At 38.6% G+C, this 16,175-nt stretch overlaps 1 protein-coding gene across 1 annotated transcript; it reads right to left on the bottom strand.

Moving 5' to 3' along the window:
• Positions 1-367: 367 nt before the first annotated feature.
• Positions 368-15,544, bottom strand: arhgap31 (Rho GTPase activating protein 31). Its single transcript, XM_084731125.1, has 12 exons — positions 14,861-15,544; positions 10,466-10,568; positions 9,611-9,755; positions 6,991-7,073; positions 6,782-6,889; positions 6,551-6,693; positions 6,238-6,445; positions 5,973-6,094; positions 5,042-5,098; positions 4,281-4,916; positions 3,313-3,461; positions 368-3,019 (listed from the first exon to the last, which is right to left on the bottom strand). The coding sequence occupies exons 1-12, from the start codon at positions 14,958-14,960 to the stop codon at positions 1,013-1,015; spliced, it is 3,861 nt and encodes a 1,286-aa protein (XP_084587251.1). The 5' UTR covers positions 14,961-15,544; the 3' UTR covers positions 368-1,012.
• Between the last annotated feature and the right edge of the window lie 631 nt (positions 15,545-16,175).

Raw genomic sequence — 16,175 nt, 5'->3', positions numbered from 1 at the left:
AGGACCAAATTAAGGAGGAAAAAAAAAGAGGGGGAAGATTTAAAAAAAAAAATTATTTGGGGTTTCAAGAATAAAGCCGAAATGGTATTTCAACTTTACGCTCACAAATTTTAAAAAGCTTTCTCAACATACGTATAACATGTTCTAGTTTGTTTTTTGCAATATATATGTTTAGTTACAAGCACTCATAAATATTCATAATGGTTTATATCTGTAATCATAATACATTCCAAAGCATTTTATAATGACTTACAATAGTGTTATGATACTTGACCTTATAACTGCTGTTCACTCAAAGCTAATAGATTTTACATTTTGGGTTACAGTGTATTAACACTGAGAATTATAATACACCGTGAACTTTGCCAAAACAATGTCAGTGAATGACCAGCAAGTATTAAGTTTTATGATACTGTACCTTATAAGTCATTATAACATTCTTTATAATTTGTTATGATTATTATTATAAAGCATTATGAAGATTTAAGTGCTTATAATTATAATTACATCTTGCTATAGGCAGAGTGTAACACATTATGAGCATGTCTATAAATTATTATAATTCATTCTAGACATGGGCATCATAGACAGTGTTACTGTGATAATTGATTGTTTAAATCTATTTTTAAGCAAGAATGTGACTCCCACTGGTTCTTATCAGCTGGTTTTTACATCTTCAGTGGTAATAAATTCAATATCTTTGGTTCTTGGACTGTTGCCATAGACTTCAGCTTGGGCACTGGAAATCTGTGATGATTATTCCTTAATTCTTTCCATTGTTTACTATTTTATAGACCAAACAATTAATCGCCAAATTGAGAGAGAATTCAGTAGATTGATTAAAAATCATTAGTTGCAGCCCTCTCAGTCAAGCTTAAATGGCTTTCACATACATCATTACTTCCTCAGTTCTTTCTCAAATACTTAATGGTTTTACAAACAGAATCAGAATGAATGTGTACTGTATCTATTTACAAACAGCCAGTCTCCGCCTCAGTGACTGTCCCTCTAGTCACTCGATCTGCCTGTGGTTCCTGCTGTCAAATATCATCGACCTCCTCTGTGGCTGGTAGAAGCAGCTGGTTGATGTTTCCAGTCTCTGTCCACTTTTTGGAATAGTCATTTTGTTCTGAAGCGCAATCCCCTCCTGCGTCCTGAAATTCTCTGCCATCTCTTTAGAGAAGACATTCACTGCTGCTGGTGTGTCGTTCAGGCTCTTGATGGACGAAAGGAGCTTGCCGTCGTCTCCTGATGGCGGGTAGTCCATGATGGGAAATGGAGGGCTGAGCAGGATGAGACTTTGAGGTCTCTGCCTGTTCCTGAAGGATGGCCTTTGTAAGAGGTTCGGTCTGTTAGGCCTGGGACAGTCTACAAACACTTCCAGACTGGGCGCGTGTCTCCTGGTTATGACCGGCAGCTCTGGAGTAGATGTGGGCTTCACAGACTCGGAAGATTTCTCAACACTTGGGTGTTTTTGGTGTTTGGGTGCTGGCTCTTTATTTTCCAGCTCCTCCTTCAGATCTGACATCACCGGAGGAGGAGGTGCAGTGTTGCTTTTCTCCACGCTCGTTTTAGGATGCTCCTTTTCTTGTTCCTTCGCTGCGTCAAAATCATTCTCGTGCCTGGAGTGAGGTATCTGACTGTACTGCACCTTTGGAGGGACAACAGGCACGGCTTTGGCCTGGCATGTTTTTATCATGAAGGCTGTTCTCACTGACGACACGCTCACCGGGGCTGAGTTTCGCCGTAGAGGCGCCTGACGATCACTCAGAAACAAATCCAGCTCCGTCGGAAGGCCATTGTTTACAGTTCCAGAAGAGTTTAGTAATCCTCTCTGACAGGAGGAAAACTCTGATGAATTGCGATTCTGCTGGTTAGAAATGTCTCTGATGCATCGATGGCCCAGGTCTAAGTTCAGTGAATACGGCCTGTGTCTAGAAAAGTAGTTTTCCTCTCGTTTCTCTGAAGCAGCTGCCTCATAAGACATCTGTCTGTAAAATCTCTGAGATGATGCTGTATTCTTCTGCTTGGTTGTGCTGCATTTTCCTGTGTGAGGTTGTGTTGTGCTGTTCACACTGACCCGTGTAGGTATTGACGGAAAATATGTCCATTTAGTGTCTGGTTTGCTGCTGGTGGTGTGGGGGAAGTTTCCTGAGAGTTGTTCAGTGCTCTTAATGAGAGACTGTTTGTTGTTATCAACTGAAGGAGGTGAAATCTTCCCCTCCTCTAAGCTGAGAGAGCTGAAGGGTGACAGCTGCTTGAACAGCTCCTCCACGTCAGGCGAGTGCAGAGGACTTGTGACCCACTGCTTGGTAGAGCTAAGATCCTCCCAGGGCTCCACCAAGTCCAGTTCCTCTGAGTTTCCTTCATCATTGTCGAGGTGCGGCAGCTCCAAACACACCGACAGCCTCTGAACGACTTCCAGCTCAGGAATCGCACTCTTCTTTGCTCCTTCACAGAGGACATTTTTGTCTCCTGAAGGAATTTCATGTTTCTCTGATTTCTTCCTGGCATCACTTGCTCCTGAGGAGCCTTCGGTCGTTAGAGTTTCAACTATCGTCAGAGGATTCATAACCTTATCTGAGCAGGTTCCCTTCACAGGAAGTTGGCACTGTTTGGTGGAAGCTGGCTCATCTTTGTTTAAGATTTTTGGACGAAGCTTCTTCTCTCGCTCATCCACCATGTCAGCAGGGTAAAGAGGATTTTCTTTGTTTTTGTGAAGAGAAAGTAAGATGTCTGACTCTGAGGTCTGTTTCTTCGCAGAGTCCGATCCAGTGGCGATTACATGATCACTCAGAGAGGTATTTGAAGAGTGCTCCCTAAATAGCAGAGACAGAGACGGAGAGCTGCGGCTTCTTTTAGACTTAACATCCATTGTTAACTTTGCGACCTCACATGTGCTCTTGGAGCCAAAAACAGGCTTAAAGGTCTCATCCAGCAGGTCAATCTCAGGTTCTGTTATCTTCAGTTCTTGGTGGAGGTCAGACCACAGCTCTTTCCCAGTAGAAGATTGTTTATCCTGAGAAAGTATAAATGATGAACAAATAAAACAGAAAGGATTAAATATAACCAAAATGATTCCACCACAAACATTAACATAACTATGTGCTTGGTAAGATATTGGAACAAAGATCTGAGCAGTATGCATCACTCACATTACTTTTCAAGATATTTGAATAATCGTGGACTTGGAAAAAAATACAACTATGTAATAACATAATTACAACTCAAAAAGTTATTAAAAAACAGCACAGAAAAGCACCAGTCAAAGATAACATCTGAAATTCTTCTCTACTGGAGGCACAACTTTACCAGTTGAATATCTGTGGGCTGGTTCTTCAGTTCTTTCCCAGAAGATGGCGCTGCGTCTTTTCCTTCTCTTACATTTGCAAGGGACGGTGGTTCCAGTTCAGAAATATTCATCCCTCCTTGACCTTCTGGCACCACTTCTTTGCTTGTATCTGAATAAAGAAGTATGTTTTTTAATTACAGCCTGTTACACACACATGACTTTGAAGCGACAGTTTAGATTATTTGAAGTGGGGTTGTATGAAGCACATATCCATAGCCAGTCTGTTATCTACAGCAGATGCTGGTCACCATGATCCCAGCTTTCAGCAGAGTCAGTAGGTGTCTTGGCATAGGACGTTGAGCAATGTAATGTTGTGGACAGAGTCACCATAAAATGTATTTTACCTTAAGAAGAAAAAAAAGGCCCACCTAGAAACATCTATATCAGTACTATTTAGTGTATGCTATATTTAGAATATTTTTACTTTTTACCTTGTTGTCAGAAATCCTTTCCCAACAGGAAATCACTGTAATTTTACCTTGCAGGACACAGGAGTTGCAAGACTACCGTTGCCTCAATCTATAAATTATTTTCTAATATAGTTCATTTAAAAATGAGTTCAGTTTCACCAAAGTGACACAATAATTCAAACAATCTAACAGATTGAGGCAGCAGAAGACCAGCAAATGCTGTGTGTGTGAGGTAAAATGACTGATTTTGTGAAATAGGTCTAGGTAGATTCATTTTTTGGGTGGGCCTTTTTAAGTGGCAAAAAACATTTTGCTGTTGACCCTATCCACAGCAGTACAGTGCTTAGCTTCATGCTGGTGCTCCTCTCTTTCTCCAAACTGGGGGCGTGTTGACCACCACCTCCTGTAGGTAATACACTGTCTATTGTTAAGTACCTCATACAGCCTCACTTCAAATGATTTAAACTATCCCTTTAATATGTAACCTTTTAAAATGTGATAAAGGAAGATGTCCTCACCCTCTGGCAGGACTCGAGAGGTTGGCTCCTCTGTGTTTTTCTTCTCTGTTCCTTCCTGCTTCTTGGGTTCCATTTGAGGGAACGTGTTGCTCTTTCCACTGCTGCTGCTCTGCTCTGAGCTCTCTTTGCACGGTTTCAGATTGGCTGCTTTTTCCTTGGCATGTCCCCTGCACGGCGTGCTGTTGGAGCTGATAACGGCTGACACACGCAGGGGTACAGACACGGCGAAAGGCTCAGATATGTTGACAGCTCTGCGTTGATGCCTCGGTGAGGACTCCAGTGGGAAGAAGCTTCCCGGAAAGGAGGGTCGAGAGGAGCTGTTGTGGGAGGAGCCCGAGTACAGCATTCTTCGGTTTTTGGGAGAGGTGGGCTTGTAGCCGCCGAGGTCATCACCTTTGTACACCTTCAGTTGCTCTGGCAGTGTTTTTTGGGGAGGTGCAGAGGCACCTGGTGACCCCTTCTGGTTCATGCTAGAGCTCCAGCCACCAGTTGCCCCACCAGTTTTGTTCCCTTTAAACTCCCAGTTTTGGTCGTGTTCACTGAGGTCATAGAGCGAGTCGGATCCCAGTGTTCTGGATTTCACATCTGGAACAAAAATTCCACCAGCTGGACTGTTGTTTCCTGTTCTGTCATCATCTGTGCCGTAGAACATAACATAAGTTATAAATAAAACGCAATATATCACCATTTTATAATGGGGCCAAGGCATAACATTAATTTTGCTCTGTGTATAGATCAATATATGTAGGTTTTAGCCCCACCTGTTGGTAAGGAGCACAATGACTCCATGCTCCTGGATGGACGAAGAGCTGCCTTTTCTGTAGAAAAAACAAAAATCTTAGCAAACTTTGACAAAACATTTTAAGTATCTGGTGGTTGTAAAAAAAAATTAAAAAACGTATCTTGAAATTTGAAATAAGTAGTAAGCTCAAATTTAAAACCAAAAAGTGATTTCTCCACACATTTTGTTTCATTAAAATCCTTTTTATAGGCCTGAAGTGGTGACGTGTGCAGGGCTGCATGATACGGTAAATGGTACTGTGATTATTATTATGACAGATATTGCCATCGCAGTATGAATCACGATTAGTGGGGAAGATTGTTTCTGTAATCACCATTTTCATTTTCACTGAATTATTAAAGTCATGATCATATGACATTTGTGGGGGTCTGTGTCAAATAAACAAGTTTGTAGGGAAGGACATCTCTGCAACACTATAGTTCTTCATTATAGTGCTGTCTTTCCTTTATCAAAAAATTGCTTCTGCATTTTGGATATTACACCTAGCCATATTGTGATTTAAATAATTTTTCGATTAATTGTGCAGCCCTGCATGTATCTTCACAATTATGTATTTCACAATCAAATTTTGTTCAAAAGAGAACAAAAGCAAATATCAGAGAAAACCTGAAAAATAAGTTCAACTTTTTGAGGCTGACTTTATTTTCTTCTTGTTTCCACCTCCAGGAATCATTTTATCACCCCTTAGTTTCATATGGAAACATCATGCTTTACTGGTTACTATTCCTAATTGGTCTTTAATTATAATCTTTCTCTTTTTACGTGATGATGGTGCACATGTTAATCATGTTCACATTAGATTATCTGAGCTTGCAGGAACAACATATATATTGGGTGATCTTTCCTTTAAATGTGGATATGGTGGGTCATTGTTTACTTCCACACTTTACCTGTTATCCCGGGTGCTCTTATAAACACACTGCCGTTTCGGCTCAGTTTTCCCTTCGAGTCCACAGACCGTCCCAAATTGAAGATGGACTTCCACTTCTTTGATTTCCCAGAAAATTTTCTCCTAACAGATAAACAAAGATTATTAAGCCTGGTGTCATCCCACTGCTTGTTCCGACAGTGATAATTTCAGTAGTAATTATACATGGATTGAACATTCTGCATACTGTTCTTAAATATATATAATGCCTCAATAGACTGTCGTACTTGCTGTCTGATATGTCTATGACGGTATGGTAGAGCATGCCAGTGCTGGTATCAGGCAGACTGTTCTCCCGTTGACGTTCTCTGTGCACAGGATGGTTTGGACTCAAGGAGCGAGCCTGGGCCTCTTCCAGGCTCATCAGTTTCATCGGCCCACACTGACCGCTGATCGGGAGTGTGGCATACTTCTCCCCACACATCAAACTAGACCCTGGAGAAATATAATAAGTCACTTTTTTCAATGGTAAATCAGAAAATCCTTAAGCCCAACAAATGTTCCACAACAGAATCTGTTTTTATTTTTTGAATGTCACACCTTCTTTGGGTTTGATCTGCACAGAATCACTGCTGAAGATCTGCTCTGTGTGGTTTAGAATAAACTCAACCACTGACTGCTGTATCCGCACCTCCTGGAAAGCCATGTCTCCGTTACCTGATGATGCCTCAATGTCTTTGGATCTGAGCAAACAACATGAAAATAAGAAATGTTGAAATGCTTCGACTTTCAGAAACAACGTTTCAAGTACATCTGTGAAGCTCAACTCACCTCAATAAATTTGGAGCCCAAACCAGGGCCAGGTTTCGTGTATGCATGTTTGTCTGGGTGCTTAAGGTGGCAAGGTGGGCCAAGTGCTTAGTGAGGTACTCCAGAGTCCTGAGGAGAGTTGACAAACACGTTTATTACAACATTACTGTAAAAAGGGACTGCCAGTTGTATAAATGTCTTTACTGCTTAAAAAATTGGCTGAAATTCACCTGAAGTGAGGGGTTGGCAGTTCTTTGATGACTCTCTGAATGTACAAAAGTCGCTCATGATCGCCCTGGACCGTGACCACTTCCTGCATGTAAATCAGACAGATGTCCAAAGATCAAAAGAATTCACATCTATGGTGGGTAAAAATAAAAGACTTGCATGCTCATGATTACGGTTTAGAAAACTGTCAGATTTTTTTAATTGGACTTTGCTTCTAATTGCTATTAACCCCAAATATTAGCTGAATTCTCATACTTAAGGTCTCTGCAGCTGTCTTGAAATGCTGGCTGATGATCTTCAATTTGATTATCAGCGAACAGGATCAATATGTTGATAAACTGTAGGGTAAGGCTGTGATGCCACTGCATGACCGTGCAGGCTTCCACCTGGCCTCCTAACCCAGTTATCCCCGCTGAACAACCATAAACGCGCTGGACATGCTGGAGTGCGTGCAGTCAAACTCATGTGACCGAGGCCCAAACAGCTGAGCATGTTAGCTGCATTTGTCATGGGTGAGGTTGTAAACATACATTGTTGTCAGCACTGTTTGCACAACTTTTAAGAAGCACTTTTAAGCACTTTGAAGGTATTTAAATCAAACATTTCCTTAAACCAACCATTTATCATCACATCTGAATTGTCACTATAAATGCATTTATTTTACAGAAGTTTACAGAATTCCTTTATACTCACAGCAATTAATGTACATTGTCACTTTGTTTATTTTATCAGCTGTTCATTGTAACCTTGATTATTTAGTGCTTGCTTCATTTCAAATATTAATACATTTTGGTTCACATGAATGATTGTATAGAAAAACAGCAGAATATGTTAAAAAACAAGCATTTTCAATCCTTGGTGAGAACAGGGAAACTGGATTTTGGTGTGATTTTATTTTCATATTACGCCATGTGAGGAACAGACTTTTCCTAAAACACTGGAGTACTGGAGTTTTCAGGCACGAGCAGTACAAGATGTATGAATGCCAAGGTATGCAAATTGCCCGTCAAGGTACACAGAAAGCTACACAGAGAGCATGAACCAGGTCTTACAGTTTGGTATTCCTGTTCCCTTCTCTCCTGCTCCTCTATAAAGTCTCTTTCACATCCAGAAAATGCAGCCAAAAGCTTCTCTCTGGTACTAAAGGAAACATTTCGAGGATCAGACCAATTTTTCCTGCCAAAAATCTAGAAACTGTCTTTCAAGCCTTTGTTACTAGTTGGTTAGATTACTGTAATTCCCTTCTCTCTTGCATCAGTAAAAAAAACCCTCCTCTTGTCTGCGGCTCATTCAAAACTCTGCTGCCAGGGTTTTGACTCGGACACAGAAACATGACCACATCTCACGATCTTTGCTTTTTTACCTGGTGCTTTTAGACTTGATTTTAAGATATTATTGATTGCTTAAAAAGCCCTGAGAGGCCTAGTTCCAAGTTTTTTTTAGAGTTTTTAGTTCCCTATGTCCCACCCTGCTCCATGAGATCCTCAGATGTTGCTCGTTGTTTCGGGTTTGTACACAAAGGGGATAGACTGTTTGCAGTCAGGGCTCCAGACGTGCCCGAGGAGATCAGAGCTGCAAACTCTGTCTCGTTTTTTAAATCACATTTAAAAACACACTTTTTAAAAAAAAAAATGTTGTTGAGTTCATAGTGTTACTCTCCTTGTTTTATAATGTGTTTAGTTTTTCTTTAAGTTTTCTTTCTGTTTTAAATGAGTTCTGTTTTTATTGTAAAGTACTTTGTAACTGTGTTTTGAGAGATGCTATATAAATAAAGTTTCTTATTCTTATTATTAGAAATGTAGACAGTTTTCACCATACCTGTTGGCAGTTAAGGTTTGAACTGATTTTAGGATCTCATTATACTTAAAATGTTTTTGCTCTTTCTTCATTACAAATCTCAGACACCCCCATGTGACTTCAATATCTAGAAACAAAATGTTTTCATCTTTAAATCAAACCAGAACCTGGCAACAGGGTCGCCCACAAAAAACACAAACATAAATCCACACATAAAAGTAAAAAAAAATAAATGTCAGTGTCAATTACAACCAACTCTGTGATAAAATATATTCAAGCCATGTTTTTATGATTATAAGTCAGCAGAACTATGACTTTTAACAACACGGATGATAATGATAATAATCCATATCGAGGTAAAAATGGATGTTCTAGTGTAATTATGTAATGCAGTCTGTTCTTTGTATTTAGCTCAGTTGACATCTGCTAATGGTACTGAACTCTCCAGGGAAGAGATAAAAACAGCTGATCAATAGTGGGGCAGAGAGATGAGGTCACACTCATGACACATGATAATAAATAAGGTCTTTATAGTGCTGACACAAATATACCCGGACCCTGTGGAATAAATACGGTCTGTTACTGATTACTGTTTGTAAAGTCAGTTTTAAGTCAAGTTCATTTTAATTACATAGCGCCAAATCATAACAGAAGTTATTTCAGGGAACTTTTAATATAGAGGAGATCAAGACTGTACTCCTTATAGCATTATTTACAGAGACCCAACAATAGAGCATCAGTTTGGAATAAGTCTGCTGTCAAACCTCTTCAAGGCCTCACAGGATTTTTTTTTCTAAATTGAAGATGTGATTTGAATGTACTCACAGTGAATTTGTTGTATAGCTCATATGTAAGCAGAGGATTGGGTAGCTCCCTGAAGTACAGCTTACATAAGGAACCCACACAGTGGATGTCCTGGAGGTACACTTCCTTTGTAAGGTCAGGGCACGCCTCAGAGCTGAATTCCTGCCTGTACACACACACACACACACACACACACACAGAGTTAGCTGAATGCTTTGATTGTTTGACACCCATGCTAACTACTGATGCTGCTTGAAGTCTGTCCCCTCGACCAATGATGTTATGGCAAACAAAACAGCAACAAAGATGCCAAACAAGCTCAATATAAATCTGAGATATTATGCAAATTAAGCATAGTAAAGACTATTTATTCAACCCTCATAAGTAAACATTTTATGGATGTGATTAGAGAGATATTTGATTTAGCAAAGCATTTATTAGCATTTATTTTTCTGGCTTAATCTAACCACTGTACTGGCATGCAGGTAATAATTTTAATGTTAACTCAACAAGAAAAACAAATAATACATGTGCACAATTAAAAAAAAAGGTAGTTTGCATTTAATGCTTTTAAATGAATCTATTGAACATTCTGTTGTGCAATTTTCTTATTCCCATTGTTAAAGTCTCTATTGCTGATACACATCGCTATTGTTTTATCACCCAGGCCTTAATGCAGCTGCTACAAACAGGACATATGCACCAGTACATATATAGAGAGAGTGTGTATAGGGTTGATACACACAGCACATACCTACTTTTAAATACTCTTAATTTGTAATGAAATCTTTTTTTTCACATGTAATATTTTCAATGACCTGAGGTGTTTGATGCCCTAAAATCACGACTGTACTGTGAAACATGTTGCATGAGTACCTGAGACGCTGGATGTTTGAGGTGACCCCTGACAGTCTGTAGATCCCGTCCACAATCCCATGCTCCTCAATAAACTCTGCACATTTCTTCAGAACCTGAGGAACTGAAGTTAAGCAATCGTGTTAGTCATATACTGTAAACATATTTATCTGTCCACTTTCTGCTCTTGTACACTGCACACATGCACACTGGACTTGTCAATTTCACATTAAATCTTAAGAGCAGGAGAAGGAAACAACTGTAAATGTAATATTGCAGCAGTAACAATGCACATATGGTTGACTTCATGGTATGGGGTTTGTTCCACCATGTCTGTTTTCTATTCCTTAGGGCCGCTGATTGTAGGTGGACTTTGACAGGAAGTTAAAAATGGTTTGTTTGTTTCAGAGGAAGGTTGACACACCCAGTCCTTGTAGCTGGTATTACTTACGACATTTCCTCTAATAGAAAACGGCTTTTGAAATGTTACCACTGACCTACAGTACAAAGCTTTCTGAGCTACAGTACATCACCTTCTGTACACAACTGAGTTTAGCTGCACTATTAGATAAAAATCCAAACAGATTTAACTGTGCTAAACGATATGCTCTTCAGAACAACATCTTAGCCAATACTAAAAATAACTACTGATTGCAAATCAGTGTATTAGAAATAGCTGAAGCTATAAAGAACAACTTTCATTTGGTTCCAGTAGCTTTTCATAGTGTTTCTCATGGACCAACAAACCCCTGAGCAGTGTAAGATATTAAGTAGTAATTAGTTATTATTAACTCAGTGTCCATGCATAATATTATCGTGATATTTCAATCAATGGTTACAATTGCCTTTCACAGATTACAAAGTAATATATAATGAAAACATAATTTTTGAGTGTTTCGGGTCCATATGCTGCCTTAGTTTTTCTAACCTTTTGGCTGAGAGAACATGATTTTTTCCCATGATATCCTTATAATTAGTTGTTCTATTGGTGATCACACTGGTAGACTTTTCTGTTTTAACTATACTAATATCTCCATGTGTCTTGGTGATAAACTACAATAAGCTAAACATTACACCCTCCCTTTTTCTTTCCTTTTTGTTTGTTGATTTTTCTCACTGTTTGATGCTTTGTCATATGACATATGATATGATATGATGACCTTGTAAGGTAACGTGGGATCATGGGAGTTGTTTTCTTCACTGTTCAACAACCATCATTGCAGATGAAAAGATCTAACGTGACTCAGGCTGAAATCATGTTTGAAACCATGTGTAAATATTCACATTATGTTTAGTCACATCAGCCAACTTCCCTCCTCACTCTCGGATGTATCTGACGTATCCACCATATCCCGTGTTTTCTAATAAGTTTTAGGAACTAGCAACAACTAGCAGGAAGCGTACTGTTACCTTTAATAAGTTACAGATTTTACTGCGTTTGAACATTGTTGGAAACATTTGGAATAATGTAAGTACACAACTCAACAAAATAAATAACATGCCTATGATTTTAGATATTTTAATGAAGAAATATTACAAATTATAACTTTCAAAAATAATGTATAATAAGAACTATCAAAATAAATAATAACTATAAAACAAATAACAAAAATTGTAAACAATTTGAAAATCTTTTTAGCGCTTTAGTCCCATTTGCTGTGTTAGATTTCTAAACCTTAAGGCTGCATGAATGAACATAATTTTATTCCGTGATGTTCTAATAATTAGTTGTTCTATTGGTAGCTACTTTACCTTTTCAACTATACTCATATTTGCGTGTCTCTTGGAGTTGAGTGCAAAACTGCTAATTAAAGCTTAATCTTGGTGATGGTTCATTTCTCAGTAATCACAGATGACACCAGGAATTTACATTCTCATCTATTTGACTTAATTGGACTTTAAGTGACATGCCTGTGGTCAAATGCTGGATGATGAACGACTCTGGAGCCTTAATTTAGTGCCTCTCAGTCTCTGCACTGAGGGAAGAGTTCTGCCTCTTTTAGACTGGCAGCAAAACACAGTTCAACTTTTGACTGATTTTTAAAGATACTTCATGAAAACACGCAATTAAATCAAAGCATGATGCGTGGCGAGGAAGATTTCAGGTTACAATTTGACTCAGCCTTAACACAGGCAACAGATGCAAGTTATTTGTCTCTACAATGATGTTAAATGTCCCATTAAATGGTGAAACTGCAGCTGCTGCTCAGTGGTTGGCCATATAACAACCCTTAACAGCCCTGCAGTGTCTCTTTTTGTCAGGCTTTGTAAATGTATTTTATGACAACAGTGTTGTGTGTTGACTTTTAAAGTTCAGGGCCAGATTTACAGATTCACAAGACCTCGTCACTGTATAAAACTGGGGAAGTGAAAAGATTAAGTTTGTGTGGACATGTTTGGGTGTCTACTGACTTGGAGAATTGCTTTTCTGATGTGTGATGGCAACATTAGAAACAACTTACAGAATTAACTCATCATGAGGTGTGTGTTTCATACATTTTTTTTTTATGTCCAGCACAGAATTGTTTTTATTGATCACTCTCAATTGTTAATTATTTGAGATATTACAATTCAATCTTACAACTCACTTCCAAAAAAGTTGGAGTAACGTGTAAAATGTAATGTAAAAAAATGTAAACAGAATGCGATGATTTGCAAATACTTTCCAACCTATCCTCAATTGATTTCAGTACAGAGGCAAGATATTTATTGTTCAAACTGTTTTTTGCAAATACAAAAAAGTTGTGACTTAGTAAAAAACAAAGTTAATCAGTTTGAACATTGGATTTCTTGTTTTTTCACTGTATTCAATTAGATACAAGTCAAAAAGTTTTTACAGATCACTGTATTTTGCTTTTATTTACATTTTAGATAAGGTCACAACCTTTTTGGATTTGGAGTTGTATAAATATTTATGTGAGAGTGCTTTCTGATTTTATACCTTTAAGCTGTTGGACTCACTGCCACTATCACTGCCTCTGGATATTAGAATGGAAAACTCTCTGAGTATTGTTAAAATGAAATGTAAGACCTATATTTTTAATCTGGCTTATATATATGGAGTAATGTTACAGCCTTAGTTGATTTAGTTTTAATAATTAGTTTGCACATTATTTTTATTTTTGGTGTTTATTTCCTTCTATTGACTTTTACTTATTGTTTTTTTTCTTGCAAATCTATAATCTATCTATTTATCTATCTGTTACTATCTATTATCTATCTTATTTTTGTCTGAGTTGTTTTAATTTGGCTACGTAAAGCACTTAGCTTCATGTGTGTATGAAAGGTGCTGTATATATATAAAAAAAGAGATTTTGAGTGTGTCAGGGTGGAACTTTTCATTTGAATCATTTCTTTTAATGGGGTGAAAAAAAGGTATTCAACATAACATTTCCTGGACATGTGGGTACACTTCAGTACCATGCTAACAGATTTCATAATAAGGTAACTATATCTCAAATTAACATCTGCTTTGTGTTTCTGTTGGTTTGTCAGTAGCCTCCAGTGGTATTCAGTTATTTTCCTTAAGAATCAACGTGCTGTATTAACAGTCTTAAAAAAGACAATATGTCTGCTAGACATCCATGATGGAGGGGTACAACCTAAACCTCCTCCCTCTCTTCCTGCCCTAAATGCCCCGCCTCACACAGCGCCCACCCCAACAGGTCTTCCTTAAAGTTATCCTCAGCACAGATATTCATATGCCTCTGCACGTGGGAAATTTCTGTTCACTTCTCATTTTATGACACATGATGCTGCCAAAAAAAAAAATCACAGATGATGATTGTGAGAGAAGAGAACAAGGCTTATGATAGGAAAAAAGAAAAGGGATAAAATAATATAACCATCTCAAACAAACCTAACCATACATTTGAATATTTGATGATACACTTTGCTTCTATTCTTTTCTCTTTTTTTTTGTCTTGGCTCATTATTTTCTCTCATCCACAGGCAGCAGCACCGCCCAGTCTTTTGTCAGACACAAACTAGTCATAGGAACTACAAGTATAGTCACCGTAGGAAATTGACATGAAAAATGTGAGAGCCACACCCAAAGTCACAAATGACCATTTAATAGAGCCAATGGGTAAATTAAGGACCTTACTAAATGTAAAACACATGTATACCTACAAGTTATATATGTAACAAACTTGGAACAAAGCCTGTATTTGTTACATAAAGACACTTCATTGTCTTTTCTGTCCTAATTTCACCTCATAATGTGTATTTAAATGATTATAATAGCTATAGTAATCTAGGAAATTACTGAAAAAGCTTAATTTTCCACATAAATGGCATCCTCTATGCATGAGTCATGTAACTGGTGAAAGAAATAGTTTTCTAGTTTGATGATAGCTGCTTGTAAAATAGTGTGAGACTATTAGATTTTAAGGAAAACAAAATAAAAAGATTTACCATCTTGTCCTGAACTCTGCAGATGTTCTATCAGGTCACAGCCGAACGCATTTTCACTTCCTTTCTTTTTGGACTTCTGCTTAGTCCCTTTATTCTTCATGTGGCTCCAGTTAGTCGTCCAGATGATTCAAACAAACAGATCCTTGGAAGCACAGCAATCGATCCATATGACCCCCCGAGAAAGGTTGAGTTTGTGGGGTCAAAAAAGCAGCCGCATAGAAAATCCCAGCAATCAGCTCCCAAAAAGTCTGCATCCGCTCACATTCTGACTAACCACACACTGTAGGAGGCTGAGAGCAGAAGTGACGTCACATTTTGAAGTTTAAGTCCTTTAAATTGTCATTACTTCAGGTGGTGTTCAAAGAAAAGATATGGTGTAACTTTTTCTTCTCTGGGACGTGGCAGACGGCTGCTTTATCTCCAACGGATTTGCAGAAACAGCATTAGAATCGGTTGGTTTCCTGTTGTTTTTTTACCCCCAGCCACTCTGTGCTCCTTTTTATCTCCTCCTCTTTTCCTTCATTCCACACACAGTCTCCCCTTTTCACTGGCTTCTCTGTAGCTGGGAAAGCATACATGCATCAAGAGAGGCAAAACTCCTCAGTTACATTAGTGTTTATGGTTAATCTGGTTTCGATGTTGAAATTTTTCAAATATTCTATGTTTAGAGATGAACTCGTGGCAGTGGTGTGGCAGGGATTTTTGAAATGTTGAGACTGTGTAAAGGGGAGGGAAATGAAGTGAGGGGAGGAGAACAGCTGACTTCTGTTTCTCTCCTGGTTTACGAATTACTGACCCTCTTTTATCCATTTTTTTTTCCATGTGCCCAAACTCGGAGCTAACGGGAAAGCTGCTCTCTGCCTTCCTGAATGCTCCCAATGTATACAATTTCCTGTGCAAAGAGCCCGGGCTCGAAAACAAAAACAGACGGGTTCTGAAGGAAGAGGGAAGTGGGAGGTGACTGAAGTGAGGGCCTGAAGGGCACAGATGGGAAATGGGGGGAGACTGGGGAGGGGGCTGGGGTGAGGAGATGGACGACACACATGGTTCTCGTTACTAACTGCTGTGCGTTTCATGTGTTTTCAAACTAGACTGCAACTTTATCACAAAGGAATAATTAATGAATGTATTAAATCTACTGCGCTGCAAATGATGCTTTCATTCAGTATTCCAAGTATCCACTCTAATTCCTGTCTCGAGTAAATGTAATCCCACTACATCCATGCATTCCCCAGAGAAAGTTCATGAAAAACTCCCTGGGTAGTGATGACATATTCATCACATTTGTAGCCTTTTAGCAGTTTCAGATAGAAAA

This window comes from Lutjanus erythropterus, chromosome 11 (assembly GCF_056507025.1).
Source record: "Lutjanus erythropterus isolate fLutEry1 chromosome 11, fLutEry1.hap2, whole genome shotgun sequence".
In the NCBI taxonomy this organism is placed as follows: Eukaryota; Metazoa; Chordata; class Actinopteri; order Lutjaniformes; family Lutjanidae; genus Lutjanus; species Lutjanus erythropterus.
Note: the sequence above shows the minus strand (reverse complement) of the source record. Positions and strands in the feature narration are given on the sequence as shown.

Bases quoted from the DNA above. Each gene is read 5' to 3' on its own strand.
- arhgap31 (XM_084731125.1), bottom strand. From the start codon at position 14,960: ATGAAGAATAAAGGGACTAAGCAGAAGTCCAAAAAGAAAGGAAGTGAA. The intron at 6,446-6,550 runs GTGTGACATTCA...ATATTTCTCCAG, and splicing joins GCAGATCAAACCCAAAGAAG to GGTCTAGTTTGATGTGTGGG. The intron at 5,099-5,972 runs GTAAAGTGTGGA...TTTTTTCTACAG, and splicing joins AAGAGCACCCGGGATAACAG to AAAAGGCAGCTCTTCGTCCA.